Consider the following 23,540-nt stretch of genomic DNA (forward strand, 5'->3'; position numbering starts at 1 on the left):
CTTCGAGACACAAACCTCTTCAACCTTTCATCAACCAATTCAGACCATTATATAAGCGTTGAAGTAAACTGCTTCTTTTCTGTTGAAGTGTTCCAATTAACATGGACCCGTAACCTAGGTGGTGACATGATTTGTTACATTTCAGAGAAATCAAGTGGAAAGCAGAGATCAGTATTTTTTTTGCAGTTTGTCATTATAATACTAGTTTTCAGTCAGAGACTTCCTAAAGGGACAGTGGGCATGTGTGTGCTCAGTTGCTCAGTCGTGTCCTACTCTTTGCGACCCCATGGACTGTATCCCGCCAGGCTCCTCTGTCCATGGGATTTTCCAGGCAAGAATACTGGAATGGGTTGCCAATTCCTCCTCCAGGGGATCTTCCTGACCCAGGGACCAAACCCACATCTCCTGTGTCTCCTTCATTGGAAGGTGGATTCTTTACTACTGAGCTACCCAGGAATCCCTAAAGGGACAACAATATTCATAAATTCTGTGATTAAAAACACATTTGAGTTTCTTGTTGGAATTTGCACCTGAGCCATGCTTAATTTTGATTTTGTCCCTTTCCTCCAATGGATTAAGTAAAATTTGTGTGACAGCTTTGATGAGGACTAATCATGAAAGATGAACATGAATTTGAGCCAACTCTGAGCAATGGAGGACAGAGAAGCCTGGCAAGCTGCAGTCCATGGGGTTGCAAAGAGTAGGGCACAACTGAGCAACTGAACAACAACAAACTCATTTAAGAAACACCTTAACTGATACTGTATTCCAATGACTTTGCCTCATGGAATACAGTTCACTAACAACTTCACCTAAAATACCAGGCAAGAGATCCTGTCTGCAGCACCATCCAGGTCCCTTCCCAGTTTGGGGTTTGGATTAGATTCCTGCCAGTCTGTCTGCCTCCATTATATCTCTGAGTGAGGCTCTTGCTAGTTGGCCCTAGACTGCAGTTGAACCCACGTTTTCAAATAAGCCTTTACTGTGCAGGGTCGGAAATCTGCTGGCTTCCTAGCATCTCTTGAGCAACACGTGGCTGTCCTCCCCTTGGGTCCATGGTGGCAGTCCTGATTCTCCAGGATTCTCCACAGGCAGAGCAGTGGGAATCCTTTGCAGAACTTAAAGCCGAGGGTGGGGTGGGTAAGTCAATTCTGTAATTGTGGAACAGGTCATTTACCTACTCAGAACTCTTCAGTAGCTGCCCTTGGGCTAGAGGGAAAACACGGAGGCCTCATGGTGTGAGCGGGCTTGCTTTCCTTGGCGGCTCTCACTCCAGCCCACCTCCCCTTGTTCTTGCCGTCCCATTCCTATAGTTGCTCCCACCCGCCTTGGACCCTGCCAACCCTTGCCACACTCAGACTCCTGGGGCTTCAAACATGCTCTGTCTTTGCTGGCAATGCCTTTGCCTCTGAGCTGCTGCTGCTGCTAAGTCACTTCAGTCATGTCTGACTCTGTGTGATCCCATAGACAGCAGCCCACCAGGCTCCCCCGTCCCTGGGATTCTCCAGGCAAGAACACTGGAGTGGGTTGACATTTCCTTCTCCGATGCATTAAAGTGAAAAGTGAAAGTGAAGTCGCTCAGTCATGTCCGACTCTTCGCAACCCCATGGACTGCAGCCCACCAGGCTCCTCCGTCCATGGGATTTTCCAGGCAAGAGTACTGGAGTGGGGTGCCATTGCCTTCTCTCTCTGATCTGAGCAATCCTATATAGCAAGTCAGCTCAGTCAGCAACTGAGGAGCATGTGTGTAGCCAGAGTAGCTTGGCGGGAGGGCACAGCAGGAAGTTATGTCACTTAGGCAGGTGTCCTGTAGCTGCTTTCATATGATATTTGTGTGTGTGTGTGTGGCCAAGGTGAGTCTTTGTGAAAAGCAGTTTTAAAATGTTCTTCAGTGTAGAATTACCAGGACCATGCTTAAACAGGTGATATGCAATTCAAAAAGTACAAAAACTGTGTGTAGCAAAAAGTAAGTTTCTCTCCAGCCACCCTGATCCACTCTGTGCAGGCACCCACTGGCACCAGTTTCCATAGATGGCCTCTGCATACAAGCCTATGTCTGAAAATGTGAATGGTCGTGTGTTACATTCATTGTTCTGCACCTTTCTTACCCCCCTCAACTATTATCTTGGAATTCCTTGCTAGCAGTACCTAATGAGCCACTTCTTGTTTTCATTAGCTCTGTAGTATGCCATCAGTAGTACTGTAGTTCATTGAGCCAGCCCTTATTTATTGATAGGCATTTAGGTTATTTCCATTCTTTCACTGTTATAAATAATACCACAGCAATACCTTCCTCACTTCACCAATTGCTTTTGCTTTAATTTGTTCGTGGTCATATTTATTTTTGAATTCCGTGTAAGATTAAAGAATGAGATTCTTGTGTTTTAACAAAGAGCGTAGGCTTAGAAAGTTCAGGGTGTAGTGCTCAAGCCAGTCCTGGGAAGACATTGCACCCTTTGAACCACCTTGTCAGCCTTGCTCCTGACAACTTCCACTTGGGCTTCAGGCTGACAGCTTGTGCAGCAGGGGGCTTTCAGATACTCATCTTGAGAAGCAACATTGTAATTTCTGTAAGGAAGTCACTGAGAGCCACCATCTCTCCATGACACAGAATCTTTGCTCCGAGTTCAGAGGAGAAACCTCTGTTGCATTTCTATTTGATGGATGGTGTGAATTCCATAATTGACTCTTTGAGCAGCTTAAGCCAGAACTGATTTTATGGCACACCTTTAGCACAGAAGGGCACACCATTTGATGTACCACTTTTATGTACTAACCTTACTCCTGGTTCCATCTGATGAATTCCCCCCCCAACACCTCCCCTTTGTTCTATTTTCCTCAATTTCTTATCTTGTTGGAGGTGTTTTGTGAATTGCCTTTTGTTAGTTGGAGTAAAATGGAGTCCAGTCACCACTTGGTGTCCACCAGAGACTAGTTACAGGACACCCCTCGCCAGCAAATACCAACATCTGGAGACATGAATGCCCAAATGTAAAATGGCATCATATTTGTATACAGTCTCTGCACATCCTCCTGTGTACTTTAGATCATCTCTACCTCGTTTTAAATACCTAGTGCTATGTCAGTGCTATGTAAAGAGTTGCTTGACAAGTTGTGTGTTTTGGAACTTTTTTCCCCAATGTTTTTGATCCATGCTTGGGTGAATTTACGGGTATGGAGCATGCAGATATGGAGGGCCAACTACATTTTGTGAGAAATGAATAAAAATATTTTGTCTCTTCATACCATGAGGTCTACCTCATAGGTACTCAATACATGTTGAATAAATGAGGTTTGCTAATTGTTTAACAGGATATGAGGAACTTGCGACTTGCTTATAAACAGGAAGAACAGAGTAAACTAGGGATATTTGAAAACCTCAACAAACATGCATTTCCTCTTTCCAATGGGCAGGTAAGTACATGTAAATAACCTTCTTTTTGTGCGGGTCTGAATGCCTACATGGCAGTCTAAAAATGTCATGTTTAGTTATTCTTTCTTCCAGAGGTTTCCTTTATCTCTTTTCCCTCTGTTGGTAACTAACATTGAGTACTTAAACTGTGTCAGTTCTGTGTAATGATGAAGAAAACTTCAAATTTGTTGTTTTACAAAATGTTATTGATTAAAGCAGGACTCAATACATTCAGCTTATAACTGAATGAAAAGCTTTAGTAGTATGCATGTGACAGTGCAAAGATGCTGACATGTCTATTTTGTGCTTTTGTATCCAGACACTCTTTGCCTTCAACTATAAAGAAAAATTTCCAGTGAATGGATGGAAAGTTTATGATCCAGTATCTGAATATAAAAGACAGGTAAAGTGTGATGCTTATCAATTGGAAAATAATAGGTTGAGCATCTTTTTCCTAAAATGGTAGAAATGTAGTGGAGAAGAAACCTTTTGCAACAAGTTGTCCATGGGTGTAACTCACCTAGTCTGTTGGTTCTTCAGCTCTGGATGCCCATTCTCCTTGCACCATACCTTCAGCTGTGGCGCTGTTTGTTCTTCCTTTTTTCAGAGGGCAAATGAAGTACCAGGATGAGGGGGAGGGGTTATAAAGAAACCAACCAGATGGTTTTTAATAGGTATTCTGATACTAAATTGATTAGTAAGGATAAAGCAATGGCTTAAATTAGATTATAAGACATGGCTATGTCAGTCTGATGGCGTTTCTCTACCTAGAAGTTCTTTAGTGCATTGTTAGTTTGAAGATATTCCAACGAGACGTTATTTTCATGACATTTACTCTTGGTCCACACCTTATATTTGGTACGGTGACTTTATATTCCTTTAGACATTTTAAAGAAGTTTCTGTTTCTCTAAAGGACTTCCTTGGGTATTTTTAAAGAACAACACTATGCTCACTTGTTATAAAAAACATGATAAGAAATACATAGGACTGGAATTCAAGTATATAATTTGCATGTTTTATATGTTTGGAAATTATGCTTCATTAGATTTTTTAAAAAAATGAATTAGGTAGGCAATGGCTTATATAAAATAAATGTATATTTAATCTTTTAAGCAGTAATGAACAATGAATTACAAATGGATTTTACTAGAAAATAATTGGATGTGGTTCATGCTTAGTACTTTTTGAAAGTGTAAAAGTATGGTCCCCACACACACCACCAACTTTCCTCTGACACCTTGCAGGGCTTGCCAAATGAAAGTTGGAAAATATCCAAAGTAAACAGTAATTATGAGCTCTGTGACACCTACCCTGCCATCATTGTTGTGCCAACTAGTGTAAAAGATGATGATCTTTCAAAAGTAGCAGCATTTCGAGCAAAAGGTAGAATCCCGGTAAGTAATAAACAATGTTATTTAGATATGAACATATACTGTATTTGGTCTAATACGGGGAAAAGCAAGTTAGAAGAAATCTCATGAAGAAAATGGAAAGTAGAAAAAGAAGTCTATAAACCTGAACATATCTTTGATTCTCAATAACTATCTAATTATATAAGCATTTTGTCTGCCTGCTATGACCCCACCTGCCATGAGTTCATGTTACTAAGTACCAGGGTAACTTCACTCATGCTTTCAAAACATGGTATAGATAGCAGAGGACTAAGCTTGCTAGTGTGCTGACAGTTTGTGTCACTGGTGTCACTGAATCATCCTGGAGAAAATACATTCTTTCTTAGATACTGAGGGGAAGGCTATACCTGTACTGGGAGGGCCACCATTGCAGAAAGAAATAGTAGCCAACAGGGGATGAAGTATTTTAAATGATTTGTTGGTATACAAAAACCCTGCACATGTTTAGTGGATCCAGTTTGGTGAGTTTGGATATATGTATACACTGGGGATACATATTAGGGAGGGAACCACAGTTAGGGAGGGAGTGCATGTCTTGAGCCCTGCGTGTGCCATCTGGTTGACCCCAAGTGTCTTGGACACTGGAGGAAAATGGTAGGTTTGGGGACATAGCTTTAGATTTTACAAGAGACTGTTTACTTTGTCCTCATCTGGCCACGTACGCCATTGTTGAGAGCCAAGTGTTAATTGCCCAATTGTGTCTGACTCTTTGTGACCCCATGGACTATACCCCACCAGGCTCCTCTGTCCATTGGATTCTCTAGGCAAGAATACTGGAGTGGGTTGCCATGCCCTCCTCCAGGGGATCTTCCCAACTCAGGGATCAAAGCTGGGTCTCTTGCATTGCAGGCGGATTGTTTACCATCTGAATCACAGCTGAGATTCAAAGGTGTTTTTAAATGAGGAGACAAAATCAGTTGATCAAATAGAAATGGGCTTGGTGTTAGTCATGGTTTGACTTAGTTTCTGTTTTTCTTAGAATCCTAGAATTTTAAAGGCAAAGGAGATTTTTTTAGAGCTCACTTAGTCAGACTCCTTTCAGCCTGATCCAAACATTGAGTCTCATGGCTACTTTCACACTGTCTTCAGGCTGAACCGTCCCTTTTGATAAAAATACAAAAAAAAAGCAGGTGTGCTTAAGAACTTGGTGGCTCAGTGCTGAAGAATCTGCCTGCCAATGCAGGAGACCCAGGAGACCTGGGTTCGATCCCTGGGTTGGGAAGATCCCCTAGAGAAGAAAATGGCAACTCACTCTAATATTCTTGCCTGGAGAACTGCATGGACAGAGGAGCCTGGAGGGCTACAGTTTATGGGGTTGCAAAGAGTCAGACATGACTGAGAAACTGAGCATACACACAGGTACATTAGAGCACATATTGGTTTAGGACCGTACTAATACTTGTTGCTTTCAAACACTAGGTGTTGTCATGGATTCATCCAGAAAGCCAGGCAACAATTACCCGTTGCAGCCAGCCGCTTGTGGGTCCCAATGATAAGCGCTGCAAGGAAGATGAGAAGTACTTGCAAACAATAATGGATGCTAATGCACAGGCTCACAAACTCATCATATTTGATGCCCGGCAAAACAGTGTTGCCGACACAAACAAGGTACTGCAGAAGCTCTTCCTGTCAACTGTTTGTAAAGCATCATGACATTCAGATAGCCCCGTGAAGGTGGAGCAGTCCACAGCGGGCCTCCTAGATCTCCGGCCCTCATGAACCTGGTCTTCTCATTGCCCCTCCACAATCCTGTCTGCTGACCCAGAAAGAGAATGATCACCTAGAGAATCTAGTAAGCATTTTAGTGAAAGGATTGTGAGGCCCATGGAAGTCCCTTTACCCTTTGATTACTTGACCAATTCATATCTGGCCTGAAGCTCTGTACCAATGGAGTCAGCTGTGTGAAACAAGGCACCCAGCTCCATGCGATCCCACCAGCTGACAGGGCAGGGCTGTGCGGCCCAGCCTCCAATGCCCTCTTTCCAATGGAAAGGCTCTGAGTGGAGTCCTTTCTATTTCCTCCAGATGACTTGCTGACAGTGCAGTCCTGCTGGCAGGCCTGTGGCAGTCAGAGTCCTGGCCCTTCCCTGAGGAATTTCAGGTATCGGGATGGTGGGGACAGCCCTTACCATCTCATGTTGTCATTCAGCTACTCAGTCATGTCCAATTCTTTGCGACCCCATGGACTGCAGCATGCCAGACTTCCCTGTGCTTCACCATCTCCCAGAGCTTGCTCAAACTCATGTCCACTGAGATGGTGTTGCCATCCAACCGTCTCATCCTCTTTTGTCCCCTTCTCCTCTTGCCCTCAATCTTTCCCAGCATTAACTCATGCCTACCTGTAAAATGATACTCGGGTAACAAACATGTAATGAGCACGTACTAGGGAGCAAGTGCTGGGGAAACTCCAGGGTAGATGAGGTGAGGTGCTCCTAGTAGGCAGAGTTCACCATTCTGGTTGAGCTTGTGCCACTGGGCCAGGCTTCACAGAGGAGGTGGCATCTGAGGTGGTTTTGGATGATCTGCAGGAAGATACATCTGACATATGCCCTAGCGTGTCATTTACGTAAAGGGCAAGAAGGGGAGTGCCTGAGGGCTCCCCTGCTGTGCCTCACCTCAGCAATGCTTGGAGGTATTTGTTTCTCTTGACAGCTTGTGCCCCTGCTTCAGTGATTATTCCATTGTTGCCCACGTCCTCCAAAAAGCCAACCTCCTGCCTCCCTGTCTCACTGTTGGACGGAGCCCTTCCCAAGACTTCAAAGAGCAAACAAGCCATCAGGTGTGCCCTTAACACGTGTGCTGCTATGGGCCATACACACAAACTGCCCAGCAGCCCCCACCATGGGCCTTGGGGAGGGGGATGTCCAGCTCACACTGAGGGAGCATAGTGGTCAGATGGTTGTTTGTACATGACTGTGAGCAGGCACTCTATCTCTTTAGACTGCAGTCACCTCCTCTGAACTGGGAGTAACAGCATACCTCCTCCTTAGACTGCATGTGAAGGTTGTACGGGTGCCTGTCCCTGAGAACTCATTCAGGTTAGCTTCACTACTGAACTTTCAAGTCGTTTTCACTACTGACCCAGAGTGGATGGCTCCATGCTCTTGGCTCTCATGACATCTCTTGCCCCAGGACCTCTCTCTCTGCAGCCTGGCCAGCTCAGCCTCCTTCCCTGCTTCCTCTCCCTCTTCCCCATTGGCAGATGGCAGCATGCCTCGAACCCAGTCTGGGTCTTCTTTTCTCCTTTGCCCAATCTCCCTGGGCCATCTCCTCCATTGCCCTGACTCTCAACACTGCCTCTGTGTTGAGTTTGCCCTCCCAAGTTTCTCTCCTGTCCTGATCCCTACTGAGGTCCAAATGGGATTTACATCCCATCATCTGGTTGGTATCCCCTCTTGATTGTCTCCCAGGCAACAAAACCTAAGCATATCCAGACCAGCCTAAGAGGCAGGGTAGTGACAACCCTTGGCTTTGCGTTCAGTTACACTTGGAGTTTCCTCCCATCTCTGCCCCTTGGGGGTGGGGGTGATGGTGTCTCATGTAGAGGGCTGCATCAGGATGGAAATGGGGTGAGAGGAATGAACAGTGGTATCAGCTACTGAGGTGGGGAAGCTGGGAGAGGACTAGGACAAGGAGGAAGATGGACAGCACCTGAGTTCCCTGAGGTGCTGAACCAAGGACCACAAACTTGGTGGCTTAAAACAGCGCACCTTTATCCTCATACCCTTCTGGGATCTGGCTGTGGTGCCCTCCTGAAGCTTTCTGGGGAGATCCGTTCCCTGCCTCTTTGGGCTTCTGGCAGCTCCTCTGTGCATGCGGCCATAGCACTCCAGTGCCTGCCCCTGTCTTCACAGAGCCTCCCCCTCCCTGTGTCTCTATGTCTTCTCCTCTTCTCTCTTCCAAGGATGCTTGGAATGGCAGTTAGGGCCCACCCAAGATAACCCAGGATTCTCTCTTCACCTCAAGAACCTCAATCATACCTATAAAAAGGGGGCACATTTACAGTTGCCGGGGATTTGGTGTATATATCTTTGTGGGGTAGGGGGAGGCATTTTTCAGCCTACTATAAAAAGTCATGCTTAATCAGTCAGCTCCCCTGGCTCCCCACAGCTGGTGAATCCAGTGATCCCTGTCGGTCTTTCTGAGAGTACTTCCTGTCACTACTGTAGTACTGTCCCCAGGAAATTGTAAAAAACATGATAAAAGCTACATTGACGGAGGCAATCTCTAAACATCCAACAGAGCTAGGGCAGTCCATTATGTTTTATCCCACACAGAGGGGATAGGAGCCGGACACCAAATTGCATGTCTAGAATGATTTCAACTCTAGTGGTGTATGTGTTTAGGAACCAGACAAGGATATTTATCTGTCCAAGGCCCCATTAGCTTGTCTATATATATCATGTCTGCAAGTAGAGATAGTTTTTCTTCTTACTTTCCAATCTCGATGTGTTTTATTTCTTCTTCTTGCCTAATTGCCTGGCAAGAACCTCAAGTACCATGTTTTGCTTTTTAGTTTTATTTTTTGGAATATCCAGTTGGCTTTACTAGGTGATTCATGAATCTGGCAGAATCCCATCTAGCAGCCAGAAGGGTACTTACTCTCTAGGACCCTGTTAAATAGAAGTGGTGAAAGCAGGAATCCTTATCATGTTCCTAATCTTAAAGGGAAAGCTTTCAGTCTTTCACACTGGGTATATTAGCTGTGGTTTTTCATACATGCCCTCTTCAGGTTAAGGAAATTCCCCTCAGTTCTTAGGTTTTTGTTGAATGGTTTTATCATGAAAAATCATGAAAGGATATTGGACTTTCAGAAGCCTTTTCTGTATCAGTAGATCTGATCATGTACTTTCCCCCTTCATTCTATGTCATGTGGTATATTATCGATAACATTGGCTGATTTTTGTATGTAGACTGATGTGGTATGAATAGCATGTCCTCCAAATTCATGATCCTCTGGGACCTCAGAATGGGACCTTATTTTGAAATTGTGTCTTTGCAGATATAATTAGTTAATATGGGGTCAGACTGGATTAGGGTAAGCCTAAAATCCAATGATGTGTGTCCTGATAAGAAGGTCGTGTAGAGACAGTGACCCAGGGGAGATGACCATGTGACAATGAAGGCAAAGATTGGAGCCATGCAGCTACATGTCAAGTGGCCCCCAGAGTTGCCACAGACCCTGGAAGCCAGAGCCTCTGGAAGGAACTAACCCTGCCAACAACTCAATCTTGGACTTCCAGCCTCCAGAGCTGTGAGGGGATCAATGTGTCACTCTAGGGCACCTGCTTTGTGGTGCTTTGTTACTGCCACCTAGTACTGTTACTCATACAAGCCCTCACATTTCTAGGATAGATCCCACTTGGTCATGATGAATAATTTTCTTAGTATGCTGCTGGATTCAGTTTGCTGGTACTCTGTAGAGGCTCCCTTCCACCCCTTCTCCATATCATGGCCAGAGGGATTTTCTAAAGGTCCAGCTCTGGGCACCCCTAGTGCCTTGAGGCAATGACAACCAGTTCCTGCACAGGGCCTCTGAAGCCTTCCAAGCTGAAGGCCCTTTCCTTCCAGCCTTGCCACACCTTTGAGGCCCACATCCCAGCTGTGGCAGCACCTTTCAGTTCCTTCAGCATATCCCAGCGCCATCTCCCAGTCTCCACACTGCACCTAACCACTGCCCTGTCCTTCTGGTCACAGTGGGAACGTCACTTCCCGAGGGTGGTCTCCCATGCCAGGGTGCTTTGCTCTTTCCCTTCTGTAGTCCTCAGCACACTGCCAATTCCTCACTCAGTGTGTTGTCTTGCCCCTCAACAGCAGGGACTGGAGGGTACTGAGCACACCTGGATCCCCAGAACTGGGCCGCCACACAGTAGCAGCTCCCCAACTGGAACAAAGAGCTGTTGGTGGGTGGGCAGGCTCGTCTTTCCATGGGGGACCTGATGGTGAGTGGCACTGGATGTTAATTCAGAAGTCCTGACTTCATTACAGAGGCCAGCTTTAAGTTAGCTTTCTTCTTGGGAAAGTGAAAGGGAAGGGAAGGAATTTCTTTTTAAGCTGTTACAAGTTGAGGAGCCTGTGTGGGGAGGATAAAGCTCTGGAACTCAGAAAAAGGTCAGATTGGAGGTTGAGACCAGGGCCCGGTAGCATGTCAGGTGGAGATTGCAGCCTTGGATGGGAGGGGTTACTGAAGGAGTGTAGGTCACAGGTGCAGGGCCCTGGCACAAGAGCCCCTGAAATGCTGCCTGGGGCAGGTAATAGAGGAACCCAGTGAAGGGGAGGGAGAGGTCCCAGATGCCAACAGATGAGTGTCGAGGGAGATTAGAGGAAGGGGTGTTTTAGTCAGCTTGGGCAGTTATAAATAAATATCATAGGCTGAATAGCTATAAACAGTACTACTTATTTCTCAAAGCTCTGGAAGCTGGAAATCTAAGATCAGGATGCCAGCAGAGTTAGTGTGTGCTGAGAGCCCATGCCCTGGCTTGTAGAGAGCCATGTTCTTGCTGTGTCCTCACCCCACCAGAGCAGAAAGGGGCAAACTCTGTCCTGTCTCTTCCTAGAAGGGCGCTGTCCCGATCGTCAGGGCTCCACCTTCCTCATCTTCTAATGCAGTCCCACTGGGGATTCAGTGTGACATGGAGATTTTGGGAGGGACACAAACACTCAGTCTGCAGCAGTGGGGAGCTGTGTGGCCTTTGGTGTCTGAGTATGTGGAAATCCTGTCCTGCCAGCCTCTTTGAGAGTTGGCCACCCTCTGTGAAACTTTTGATATTCCTACATGAGAATCCTCCCCACTGCCTAGGGTCTGCATCTGGTGGTTGAAGAGCCTTCATTAGGCACTGAGCAGCTGGCCTGTAATCATGAAACCTGAGCCATTCTTCAGCCACCTCCTTCCCATGGGCTGTGACTCTTGTTTTTCCCTGAAGGTTGAGGATGGCCCTGCCGCCACTGCTGTGAGCTGACTCTTGGGGACTTGGAGGCCAGTGGGGACCAGTGTCCCAACATAGCTGGCTTCTCTCTGGAACCCTGCTTTGCCCCCATAGAGGGAGGGCTGGCCAGCAGGATCACATCTTCCAGAAGTTTGAGCCTCTCCACTCCATTCCTGCTGGGGTATACGTGGGGCCCTGTCTCACTGTATCAGCCTGCCAGTTGTCTCACTGTTCATATTGTTTGCTGAACCCAGGGTAGGCAAGGTGTGAGTAGGGTAGCTGGAAGAAAACTCAAGGAGCTGTAGGAACTGCAGACATATTTATTCTCTAATGGTGGGTGGGGTGGCCGTTGCACCAGACATGCTGTATTCTCTCATGGTTGACCCAGCAGGTGCAGCCATAACAGACCTACAAGGAATTTTCAGGTGGAGCTTATATATATTTACAGAGCAAGAGTGGCCCATGGCCAAACGGGTACATCATGACACGCATGCACAGTGCTATAAGTTATCTCAGCTGTTACATAACCATGTATTTACAAAACGTGGGGTGAGAGCAAGAGGCTATGGGGTGAGATTGCCTGACCACCGACATCTTGGCTAACTTGCTCTTTACCTACAGGTCCCTTCTCACTCTCCTTACCCTCTTCTGTCTCCAGACCTCCAGGTGCCTGCTCTCTGTCCTGGCACAGAGTAGGCACTCATGCTCTATTTCTCCCATGATCCCATTTTCTGATTGTTGTCTTATTTGGAGCTTTAGTAATCAGTTTTCAGGCAACCCATTGGCTTTAACTCGGTTCTCCTGGTTAACACCAGCCCTAAGCAGGTGTCCTCTGCACTCATGCACTTACTGGGTATGGGGCCTCTGCCCCAGCCTCCAGGCTCCCTTGGTGGGACCAGGTCCAAGTCATTGCCTATCTGAAGGCTCTGCATGGTAGGTGCTGAGGGAGGTCATAATACAAAGGTGCCGAGTAGTGGGTGAGGGGTGCTGAGCCTTGCACAGATTAGCTTTCATTAGATAGTTGAAATTTAGTTAGTATTTAATCCCCATAGTGAGCCTCTGCAGTATTTCAGGTGAGAAATCTGAGGCTCAGACAGAAGGTGAGCTACTGGGGGAGGGGCAGGGCTGGGATGATAAAGCCCATGCTTCTGCCACCAAGGCCTGTGCCTTGAATCCCTCAACCAGCAGCATCTTCAGTGGGTGCAAAGGGTATTGTTATGAAAAACGTCACTGTGCCCCACAGGCAGGACTAGAGTATAGGCTGTGTTGTCCGCAGTGGGTGTTCAGAGAGTCTTCCATCATTCTGTGCTGTTGTTTCCCCACCAGTCGTGTTTGCAACCCCTATTCTGCACCCTCGGGCTGAGGCATGCTCCCTTGCTCCTTGCTGCCCGCCTGCCCCAGGGCCATACCAGGACTGCTGAGCAGAACCCCAGGCTCAGGGCTGGGCTCCCCACCTTCTCCCCAGGGGACAGGTCAGCCTGGCCTCACGCCTTTCATCCCTGACCGCTGGCTGTGTTTGCTTCTGCACAGAACACACCAGCCCTCGGACAGGAACTGCCCCCACCTGCCCACATCCCACCGCACCCCACAGCTGGAACCCACATCCCACTGCACCCCACAGCCTGGAAATGAAGGTCACCTCCCCATGGACCCCTGTGTCCTCCCCTGACTGCTGCTGGCTCTGCCCAGCCTGCTCCTATGCCAACTGGCTCCCACGAAGTCTGTCCATCTGTGCAGATAAGCTCTCCCCAGTCCCTGTCCCCTTCCCCTTGGAGCTGGCTCCACCATTCTTGTTTCTGGACTGTTTACAGTAAGGCCACCAATTGCCTTCTTGTCAATCTCACAAGCTTTTGATGCAGTTGAGTACCCTCTCGTTTTTGAAAGACTCTCTTCCCTTTTCTCTTTATCCTCCAGTCTCCAGCTGCTCTCCTCAGTGTCATTTGCTCTGCATTCCCTGAATGTTGGCCTTCCTCTGACCTTGACTTCTGTCCTGGCCACACACACTGGCCCTGAGCCCTGGACCCACACCCAGAGCCACCACCCAGCCCCCTCATTCATGCTGCAGAGCTGTGCATCCTGCTCCCCGAGACAGCTCCATCACCCAAAGCCCAACGCTGTGTTCCTCCAGAAACCATCCCAAATTTTACAATTCAGTGCCTTCCAGTCTTTTGACAGTGTTATGTGGCAGTCACCACTGTCTCATTCCAGAATGCTTCCACAGCCTTAGCTGGAAACCCTGTGCCCACTGGCAGTCACTCCCCATCCTCCCCTCTCCCCAACCTATGTCAACCGCTAATACTTTCCACATGGATCGCCTTCTTCTGGACACTTCATGTAAATGGAATCATACCCTGTCTGGTCTTAGGTGCCTGGCTGCTTTCACTTGGCATGATGTTTTTATGGTTTCTCTGTTGTAGCACGAAGCAGTACTCCATTCGTTTGTGTAGCTGAGAAATAATCCATTGTAAGCATACAGCACACTTTGTTTCTCCACTCATTCATCGATGGACATTTGGGTTGCTTTCAGCTGTTAGCTATTGTGGATATTGCTGCTACGATTTGTTGCATACAAGTTTTCATGTGAATACCTGTTTTTAGTTCTGTGGGAGCTGGAATTTCTGGGTCATATGGTAGTTCTATGTTTAACTTTCTGAGGAACTGGCAAATCTTTTTCCACAGAGACTGCATAATTTTAACTTTTACCAGCAATGTATTGGGGTTTCAGTTTCTCTATGCCCTGGAGAAGGGCATGGCAACCCCCTCCAGTATTCACACCTGGAGGATTCATGGACAGAGGGAGCTTGGTGGGCCACAGTCCATCGGGTCACAAAGAGTTGAACGCGACTGAGAGACTAACACTTTTACTTTCACTTATTCTTATAACAGATGTGGTTTGGATGTTGACCTCTACAAAGTATAAGCTAATTATGGACGAGATTTTGTTATCAGATTACCAAAGAGTGAGCCATATTGTCTTTTTTATTATATTTGCATTTTATTTTACTTAAATCACTTAAATCTCACTGAGATTTACAAATTATTTTGTACAGTTTTGCAGTAGTACAACCTTTTTATTTAGATAGATGGCGGAAGGTTTTAAAACCCAGTTCACCTTGTATAAGATCTAATTGTTAATTATTTTTAAACTGCTGACAGGTGATAGAAGATTGTTGTGGGTTGAATTATGTTTCCATTTAAAAACTATGTGTTAAAGTCCCAACTCCTGGCACCTGTGACTGCAGCCCAGCTTTGAAATAGGGTCTTGGCAAATTAAGTAATTGGGTAATCAAGTGAAAAGAGGAGGTCATCAAACCCGGGTCTCCTGCATTGCAGGCAGATTCTTTACCATCTGAGCCTCCAGGGAAGCCCCCATATTGAATGAGGGTGGCTACTAATCCTTATAAGAAGAGACACCGACCCAAGGAGAAGACCATGTGAAGATGGGCTAGAGGTTAGTGTATCTATAAACCAGGAACATCCCGGGCCACCAGAAGCTGAAGAAGGCAAAGAAGGATCCTCTCCAAGAGGGTTCTGAGGGAGCACGGGCCTGCCAGTACCTCGATTTTGGAGTTCCAGCCTTCAGAACTGAGAGAGAAGACATTCCTGTCACTTTAAGCCACTCAGCTGGTGGTACTTTCAGCAACCATGGGAAACTCATACAAGGATGTAGGAGGCTTATTATGATACACAGATGAGTCTGAGGCTTTCTGAGTGGCCTCTATCTGGCAGCACTAGGAAGAACAGTCGGAAATGGCACTGGCAACCCACTCCAGTACTGTTGCCTGGAGAATCCCATGGGCAGAGGAGCCTGGTAGGCTGCATTCCACGGGGTCACTAAGAGTCGGACACGACCGAGCAACTTCACTTTCACTTTTCACTTTCATGCATTGGAGAAGGAAATATCAACCCACTCCAGTGTTCTTGCCTGGAGAATTCCAGGGACGGTGGAGCCTGATGGGCTGCCGTCTATGGGGTAGCACAGAGTCGGACACAACTGAAGTGACTTAGCAGCAGCAGCAGCAGGAAGAACAGTAAAAATTCGCTGAGATGAAGTGACGTTTGTCTTTTGTTTTCACAGGCAAAGGGTGGGGGCTATGAAAGTGAAAGTGCCTATCCAAACGCTGAACTCATGTTCCTGGAGATTCACAACATTCACGTCATGAGAGAGTCGCTGCGGAAACTGAAGGAGATTGCATACCCGGCCATTGATGAGGCACGCTGGCTGTCCAACGTAGATGGGACCCACTGGCTAGAGTACATTCGGGTATGGAGAAGGCCCGTCCTTCCCCACCATCTGCTTAAGACTTCTCTGCGGATGGCCATAAAGCTATCTGTGTCTCTCTCCAGGTGGCTTCCCAGCATTGCAAATGAGTGCATCTTTGCTGTGTACTTGGGCTTTCATAGTTTGCATAGACAGCATCCAAACTGTGGTCTTTGTTGAGGTACTCCTGTGACATAATAGAATGGGATAATACTTTCCTCACATCAGGTTTTTAAAGTATTTTGTGGCCCTTTGGTAAAGGATCTTATTTACTAGTGTAGTTTTTCCTTAGTGTAAGTTTCTGCCCCCACCTCCACCAGGATACTAATGTTTCCTAGTGATTCTTAAATTGATTCCATTGTTTGTTTATTGACTTGAACTTCCAGTGTTCTCCACAGAATTATTTTTGCTCTGTTGTTCTTGTTGTTGTTTAGTCACTAAGTCTTGTCCAACTCTTTGCAACTCCATGGACTGTAGCCCACCAGGCTCCTCTGTCTATGGGATTCTCCAGGCAAGAATACCAGACTGGGTTGCCATGCCCTTCTTCAGGGGAATCTTCCCAACCCAGAGATCAAACCTAGGACTCCTGCATTGGCAGGTGGATTCTTTACCACTGAGCCACCAGGGGACTTTTTGCTGTAATAGAAATTAAATGTTGCCTGATTTAATGCACCTTCTTTTTTGAAGATGCTTCTTGCTGGGGCAGTAAGAATTGCTGATAAAGTAGAATCCGGGAAGACCTCAGTCGTGGTGCACTGCAGTGATGGCTGGGACCGAACAGCTCAGCTGACGTCTCTGGCTATGCTGATGTTGGACAGTTATTACCGCACCATTAAAGGATTTGAGGCTCTCATAGAGAAGGAGTGGATAAGCTTTGGACATAGGTTTGCACTGGTGAGTTGAGACGGTGAGGTGCACGTTTCACTGTTTGTTGCTCCATCATATGCACATGCATATCACACATCTCATACACACACAGATACACATACACGAGGGCTTTGTGCTCTGAGAACTGAATTGCCATAATAGAATACTATAGACATCAGCATTGTATTAATATATCTCTGGTAGGGCAGTCTTTGTTTTCCATGTCAGTATGCCTTTTTTTTTTAATTTTAAAAATTGAGGTAAAATTCATATAACATAGAATCAACCATCTTAAAATATTAGTTCAGTGGTGTTTAGTGCTTTCACAGTGTTGTGCAACTACCATCTCTCTGTAGTTCCAAAACATTTTCATCACGCACAAAAGGAAACCGTATACACATTAAGCAGTCATTCCTCATTTCCTTCTCCCTGCCTTTCACACCCACTAATCTGCTTTCCATCTCCCTGAATTTGCCTACTCTAAATTCCTGACATAAGTGGAGTCATATATTATTTGTCTCTCTATGACTGGCTTATTTCACTAAGCACAGTGTTTTCGAGGTTTATACATGTTATAGCATCTATCAAATTTTAATTCCTTTCCATGGCTGAATTCCATTGTGTGGATATACTGCATTTTGTTTATTTACCTGTTGATGGACATATGGGTTGTTGCTACCTTTTGGTGAATAATGCTGCTGTGAACACTGGTATATAAGATTTTGCCAGACAAAGTAGCACAAGACTGGGTGGCTTAACAGGAATTTATTGTCTGCATTTTGGAGGCTGGAAGGCCAAGATCAAGGTTCTGTCAGGGTTGGTGTGTCCTGATAGCTCTCTCTCCTTGGCTTGTAGATGGCTGCCTTCTTGCCGTGTCTTCATGCTGCCTTTCGTCTGTGCACACACATACCTGGTGTTTCTGTGCCCAGATTTCCTCCCCTTGTTTCAGCCATGCCCCTCTACTTATGGCATCCTCACTCTCCCTCCACCCCCTCCCCACTTCTTCTAATAGAATCTACCCCTGGCCAGTCAGAAACTTGTCTTTCAAGCTTTATCTCAAAAGGGACTCCCACCAGGACTGTGCCTCATGACTGTCCCGCCTAGCTCACTCTCACAGCCCATCGTGGGGTGTTTGCTTATTCCATGGCCCCACCACACCCATTCCAGACTAGGAAGTTCCAGGCACACTTTTTTTGTTGTTATTTACAGGTCTTCTCCTGTGACTAGACCACAAGTGAATTACTGATTTAGCACAGATGCTGTGTCCCATGTGTCTTGGTATACCCCAGGTACCTCTACTGGATACCATCAAACTGCCTGAAATCCTGAGGGCTGGGAGGAGGGCTGCCTTGCATGCACTGTAAGAGTTCAGTGCCTGTCTATTAAGGGAAAGAACAAATCTTAAATTGTGAACTGTCAGTGCAAAACTTCCCCATGTGCCTTAAATACAGAGGCAGTTTCCACAAATTATAGAGAAGTACAGAAATATGGCAACGTGTGCAGCTACTTTGGAAAACAGTATGGCAGTGCCTCAAAAAATTAAAAATAGAGTTGCCATATGATCCAGCAATTCTGCTTCTGAGTATATACCCCAAGGAAGTGAAAACAGACTTAAACACTTATTTGCACACTCATGTCCATAGCAGCACAATTCACTAATAGCCCAAAGGTGGAAGCAACCCAGTGTCCATCGACAGATGAAGGGGTAAACAGAGTGTGGTCTATCCACACAGTGGAATGTTATTTAGCTTTCAAAGGGAAGGAAATTCTGACACCAGCTACAATGTGAATGAACTATGAGGACATTATGTTAAAGGAAAGAAGCCAGTGCAAAAGGACAAACTGCATGATTCTGTGCATATGTAGTATCTAGAGCAGTCAAATCTGTAGAGACAAAGGAAGATGAGGGGAGCCAAGGACTGGGGGAGGGGAATAGGGAGTCAATCATTTGCAAGTGTAGTAACTTTCTTAAATGTCCATAATTGTGAATTATATTAGCTGTTAAGAAAAATCCAGTAAACAAAACTGACTTCTGGTTCTTACTCTAAAAGATCATATGGCTATTAGAAAGAGAATAAAAATGCTTAAATATCAACACCTCAATTCTGTAATGTCCTTCATGTATTAGTCCAGACAACTCGCTGAAAGATGATTTCCTTCTTATAACTGCCTTGTTGAGGTGAACCTACTCCCAGCAGCTGGGAGTCAGCCAGCTAGTTTTTGTGTTGGAACTCCTGGAGACAGATGCTGGTGATGGTTGTACAACAGTGTGATGTACTTTATGCCACTAAACTATACACTTTAAATGGTTACGATGGTAAATTTCATATGCATATTTCACTTACAATTAAACTGTCTTTTTAAAAAAAGGCAATACACTTCCTCTGAGATGTTCATTGTTGACTTGGTCATTTCTTTTTCTGTCTTGGCTGGTGGTGGTTTCATAGGCCCAGTATTTGTCACTCTTCCTGTGTGGTGATTGCCTTGTATCTTCATAACTTTCTCATCCTTTTGCTTAGTCACCAAATTACTTGAAGTTTCTGTTAGAATGCTCACTCCTGGGTGGTCTTTTAAGTTGACATTTCCAGTGTTTTTGTCAGTCCTGTTTATGTATTTGAAATTATCTTTTACCTTTTAATATGACTCTATTAACATCGTCAAAAATATCTAAAAGTATGACATACAATGCTGGATGTCAATTATATCTTAAAACTTGGAAGAATAAAAATTCAGAGATATTACCTGGCCTGCTGCAAGGCCTCCCATTTGCATTTCAAGAGTGAGATTTTGAGGTTGTCTGAGTCATGCTGAATTGGCTTAAACTTGTAGATTGTTAATCGTTATTTTGAGTCTCAGACTTTCTGACATTTGTGAAAAATGGGGGAGGAAAACTACACTTGTGGAGAAAATGACCATCATAATGTGCTCTGTGAGCTGCTAATTGCCATCCCAGGCTGACACAGAGCACTCGGTGTGGTGGTTGGGGTTGACCCCATCACTTGGAGTGCAAAGTTGACCGGCCATTTGCTTATAACTTGTTGATCTCAACTATATTAAAGCAAAATTATAAAACAACATGTAAACTGAAATTTTGTTTCCTAAAAGTAATGGAAGTCATTTCAGTGCAATGAACATTTCTGAGAGCCTTTTATGTGCCAGGAATTCTGTTGGGCCTTGGGACATACAAAAGAGACATGCTTCTTGCCACTAGGCAATTTAAAGTGACTTCTGAGAGGACCATGGCATACATTAAATTGTTTAACCTCTTGATTCTCTTCAGCGAGTGGGCCATGGCAATGACAACCATGCAGATGCTGACCGATCCCCTATATTCCTTCAGTTTATTGACTGTGTCTGGCAAATGACGAGACAGGTGAGAGGTTTCAAGTCCATTTCTGACCTTTATACCCTGATCCAAACATAATCTTAAAGTGGAAGGCAAACTTTAATTTCATGTTCATTTAAAGTGAAGATTGTGTGTGTGTATTAAATATGACCCCTTTTGTTATTTAACTCAGTTTGATTCTAATGACTTAGAAATATAAGCATAAAATTGGAAACAACCAACTTTCTACCAAAAGGAGCTTTTGCTGTGCATATGGTTTGGTCGCTGTCCAGCAGCTGCCCCTGCCCTGCGTCCTACTCTTTCTTTCACCTGCCCCATGTCAGGGTGAGCATGTGTAGACCCCTGCCGAGCATGTGCTGGAAGATTCCCAGGTGTTGGAAATGGGGATGTGACTGAGCAAAGGGGTGGAGACCAGGGAATCCAGGACCCTCCATACCCAGCCCCAGGCCACAGCCCCTCCCACCCCTCGGTGTGGAGGGAAGGGCGTGTCCCAGGGCCAGGGTCAGATGGGAGGCTGCCGAGTGTCCTTTCATTCATTACCCATGCAGGGGTCCCCCTTCCCCAAGCTACTCAGCCAGAAGACATGTGCTGTTTCTTCCCTCATCCCCAACATCAGAACCCGAGCTTAGGATCTGATCCTCATCATAGGATGTGGTGCCAGAGAAATGGACCTGGAATCAGAGTCAGACAGTGAGGCCAGCGTGCCAAAGAGAGAGAAAGAAGGGAAACAGAAACAGAGGCAGAGATGTGGTGAGAGGGACTGAGGGGAGGGAGAAAGTAAACAAAAGGCAGAGCCCTCCCCAAGCACCTGCTTGGATGGGATTATGGAGAAGGGAGGATAGTAAAGCATGGCCTGGGCTCTTGCCTTCCTGTTAAGCTGGAGGTCTGGCCTTGGCTGCTTCAGGCACGTGGAAAGGACCGTCTCCTAGCAAAGATGAGCTTGCTTGAGCCCCAGCCCTGGAGACCCTTCTTTGGGCCTGGGCAGAGGCCTGGGTGTGTGTGCTGCTTAAAAGTACCCCAGGTGCTTCTGAGAGGACCAGGAACCCCGGCAAGTGATTCCCGGTGCAGTCCTGAGGCCAGTAGCTTCAGCCTCCCAGGTACTGAGAGATGCAGGTTTTCAGGCCCTGCCCCAGACCTGTAACACTGAGTGGCGGGCAGCACTCTTTGTTTCAGAAGCCCTCCAGGGATTCTGCTCAACTTTCATGGTGTACACAGATCCCCTGAAGTCTTACCAAAACACAGTTCTGATTCGTGGGTCCAAGGAAGAGTCTGAGACTCTGCATTCCCAACAAGCTCCCAGGCTGTTCTGCTAGAGTACCAGGGATCACGAGAGAATGGCAATTCGAGAAAAACTGCGGTGGGGTGGTGGTCTAAGCAGCCAAAGTAGATTTTACAGAGTCCTCAGGCCCTCCCTTAGAACAGCATACTGAGGCTGATTGTTTTAAAGCTAGCTTCCCCAAGCTGACTGGGCTCTTGCCTTATCTAAGTGCCAGTTCCCAGGTGATTCAAAGCACCCAATTAGCTAGAGGGCTGGGGCATGGAAAGAGGGCTGGTCTCAGAGGTAGGCACCCGATGGTATGAGTAACAGGTAACGCCAAACACATACTCAAATGGCATGGAGGCTGGCCTGAAGTCTGACTGTTTTGTATTGCCATGTACTTGGCTATTTGTATTGATGCCAAGTCAGCAACAAAAGTAGATGATGATTACATTCAGGTTAAGACTACTGCTACTACTGCTGCTAAGTCACTTCAGTAGTGTCCGACTCTGTGCTACCCCATAGACGGCAGCCCACCAGGCTCCCCTGTCCCTGGAATTCTCCAGGCAAGAACACTGGAGTGGGTTGCCATTTCCCTCTCCAATGCATGAAAGTGAAAAGTGAAAGTGAAGTCGCTCAGTCGTGTCGGACCCTCAGCGACCCCATGGACTGCAGCCCACCAGGCTCATCCTTCCATGGGATTTTCCAGGCAAGAGTACTGGAGTGGGGTGCCATTGCCTTCTCCTTCAGGTTAAGATTAGAAGGTATGAAATAAGTTTTAGAAAAATTACATAAAATGGCTGAACACAGAAGATAATTCTGATGTTTCTGAAGGGATCAGCCCAAATTTTGTGAATGTGAAGTAGCTTATTCCTCCCAAAAGCCTAGACAAAGAGTGTGTGTGAGATATCGTCAAACTGACTTCCATTATTCATATTGCTTGGTACCTATTTTCATGTCTAATCTATATAATTTTTGTAACGTTTACTGGATTTTTAAGAAAATGAGGGGTTTGGGTTAGAAGATTTCAGATGCCTCTTACAGCTTTAAGATTCTGTCCATGAAATTTGTATAATTAATTTCTTTTAAAATAACATTGTTAGAATGAGGCACATCAATGATCAGTCTAACTATCATTATCTAAATTCACAAGTGAATGAGGTATGCAGCTTGTTAGAAAAGTTGCATTAATGTGACAAGATTAACTTATTTTTAGGTTTCCTACTGCTAAATCAGCTATGTCAGTGTAACATTTTTAGACACGTCAGAATAAAATGAGCTAGTCTGTGTGCACAAACTGATATCAAAGGAATTGAGGGGAAAAGTAATTGAAGGACTCTAGACAACAGTCTCAAAGACATTCTGCAAAAACCCCAGTTGAACAGACTTTTTTACCCTTTTGGATCAGTTTAATCATTGTTGTTTTTTTCCTTCAAGAGATGCAGAATTTCATTATAGATTTCTATGGGTTTTTGAGACCACACTTTTTAAAGTATATGGTATAGCTTCCAGAAGAGGCCAAAACAACAGTGAATCCCAGAGGCTTACTCTTTTATTTGTTATCACTCTAGAGGTCGGTACTTCCGCTGATGGAATATTTCCCACCACTGTGCCCTTTGGAAGTGAAGAGCACTTCTGAGCTAACCTGAGTAGATGTGGGTGCTGAAGGGCATGGGCTGAGCCCACCCACCCTGACCTGCCACACCTGCTCCCCACCACTTGACCAGAGTAAGGCTTGCAGTTGGTGGCAACAGAACACCCTGAACCAAGTTCCCAGATCCAGATTGCGGGCTCAGGGTTAGGAATAAAGACTCATATGACTTCAAAAATATGTCAGTAGAAGCTCTGCTGTGCTATTGGTAAATGTATATTTTTAAATGTTTGAAAATGAAATACAGGCCTTCCATTTTTATCATGTATTTAATAAAGCTTCAGAATATACATAACTTATATTTTGCTTAAAATTCATAAATTTCTTGGTGCCAATAACTTATTAATAGAATATAACCAAGCTTCATGGAAAAATACTAGGAAGAATTGACACAATGTACTTGGCC

At 45.6% G+C, this 23,540-nt stretch overlaps 1 protein-coding gene across 5 annotated transcripts in view; it reads left to right on the forward strand.

Moving 5' to 3' along the window:
- Positions 1 to 23,540, forward strand: part of MTMR1 (myotubularin related protein 1) — a 59,803-nt gene that overhangs the window by 26,036 nt on the left and 10,227 nt on the right. For all 5 annotated transcript variants that reach the window (XM_040265427.1, XM_040265430.1, XM_040265431.1 and 2 more), the window contains 7 exons: positions 3,313 to 3,414; positions 3,732 to 3,815; positions 4,658 to 4,807; positions 6,245 to 6,433; positions 15,830 to 16,015; positions 16,700 to 16,906; positions 20,160 to 20,252. In XM_040265427.1, the coding sequence (XP_040121361.1) occupies positions 3,313 to 3,414; positions 3,732 to 3,815; positions 4,658 to 4,807; positions 6,245 to 6,433; positions 15,830 to 16,015; positions 16,700 to 16,906; positions 20,160 to 20,252 (1,011 nt within the window). The remainder of the gene's footprint in view (positions 1 to 3,312; positions 3,415 to 3,731; positions 3,816 to 4,657; positions 4,808 to 6,244; positions 6,434 to 15,829; positions 16,016 to 16,699; positions 16,907 to 20,159; positions 20,253 to 23,540) is intronic.

This window comes from Oryx dammah, unplaced genomic scaffold, assembly GCF_014754425.2.
Source record: "Oryx dammah isolate SB20612 unplaced genomic scaffold, SCBI_Odam_1.1 HiC_scaffold_23, whole genome shotgun sequence".
NCBI classification, from domain to species: domain Eukaryota; kingdom Metazoa; phylum Chordata; class Mammalia; order Artiodactyla; family Bovidae; genus Oryx; species Oryx dammah.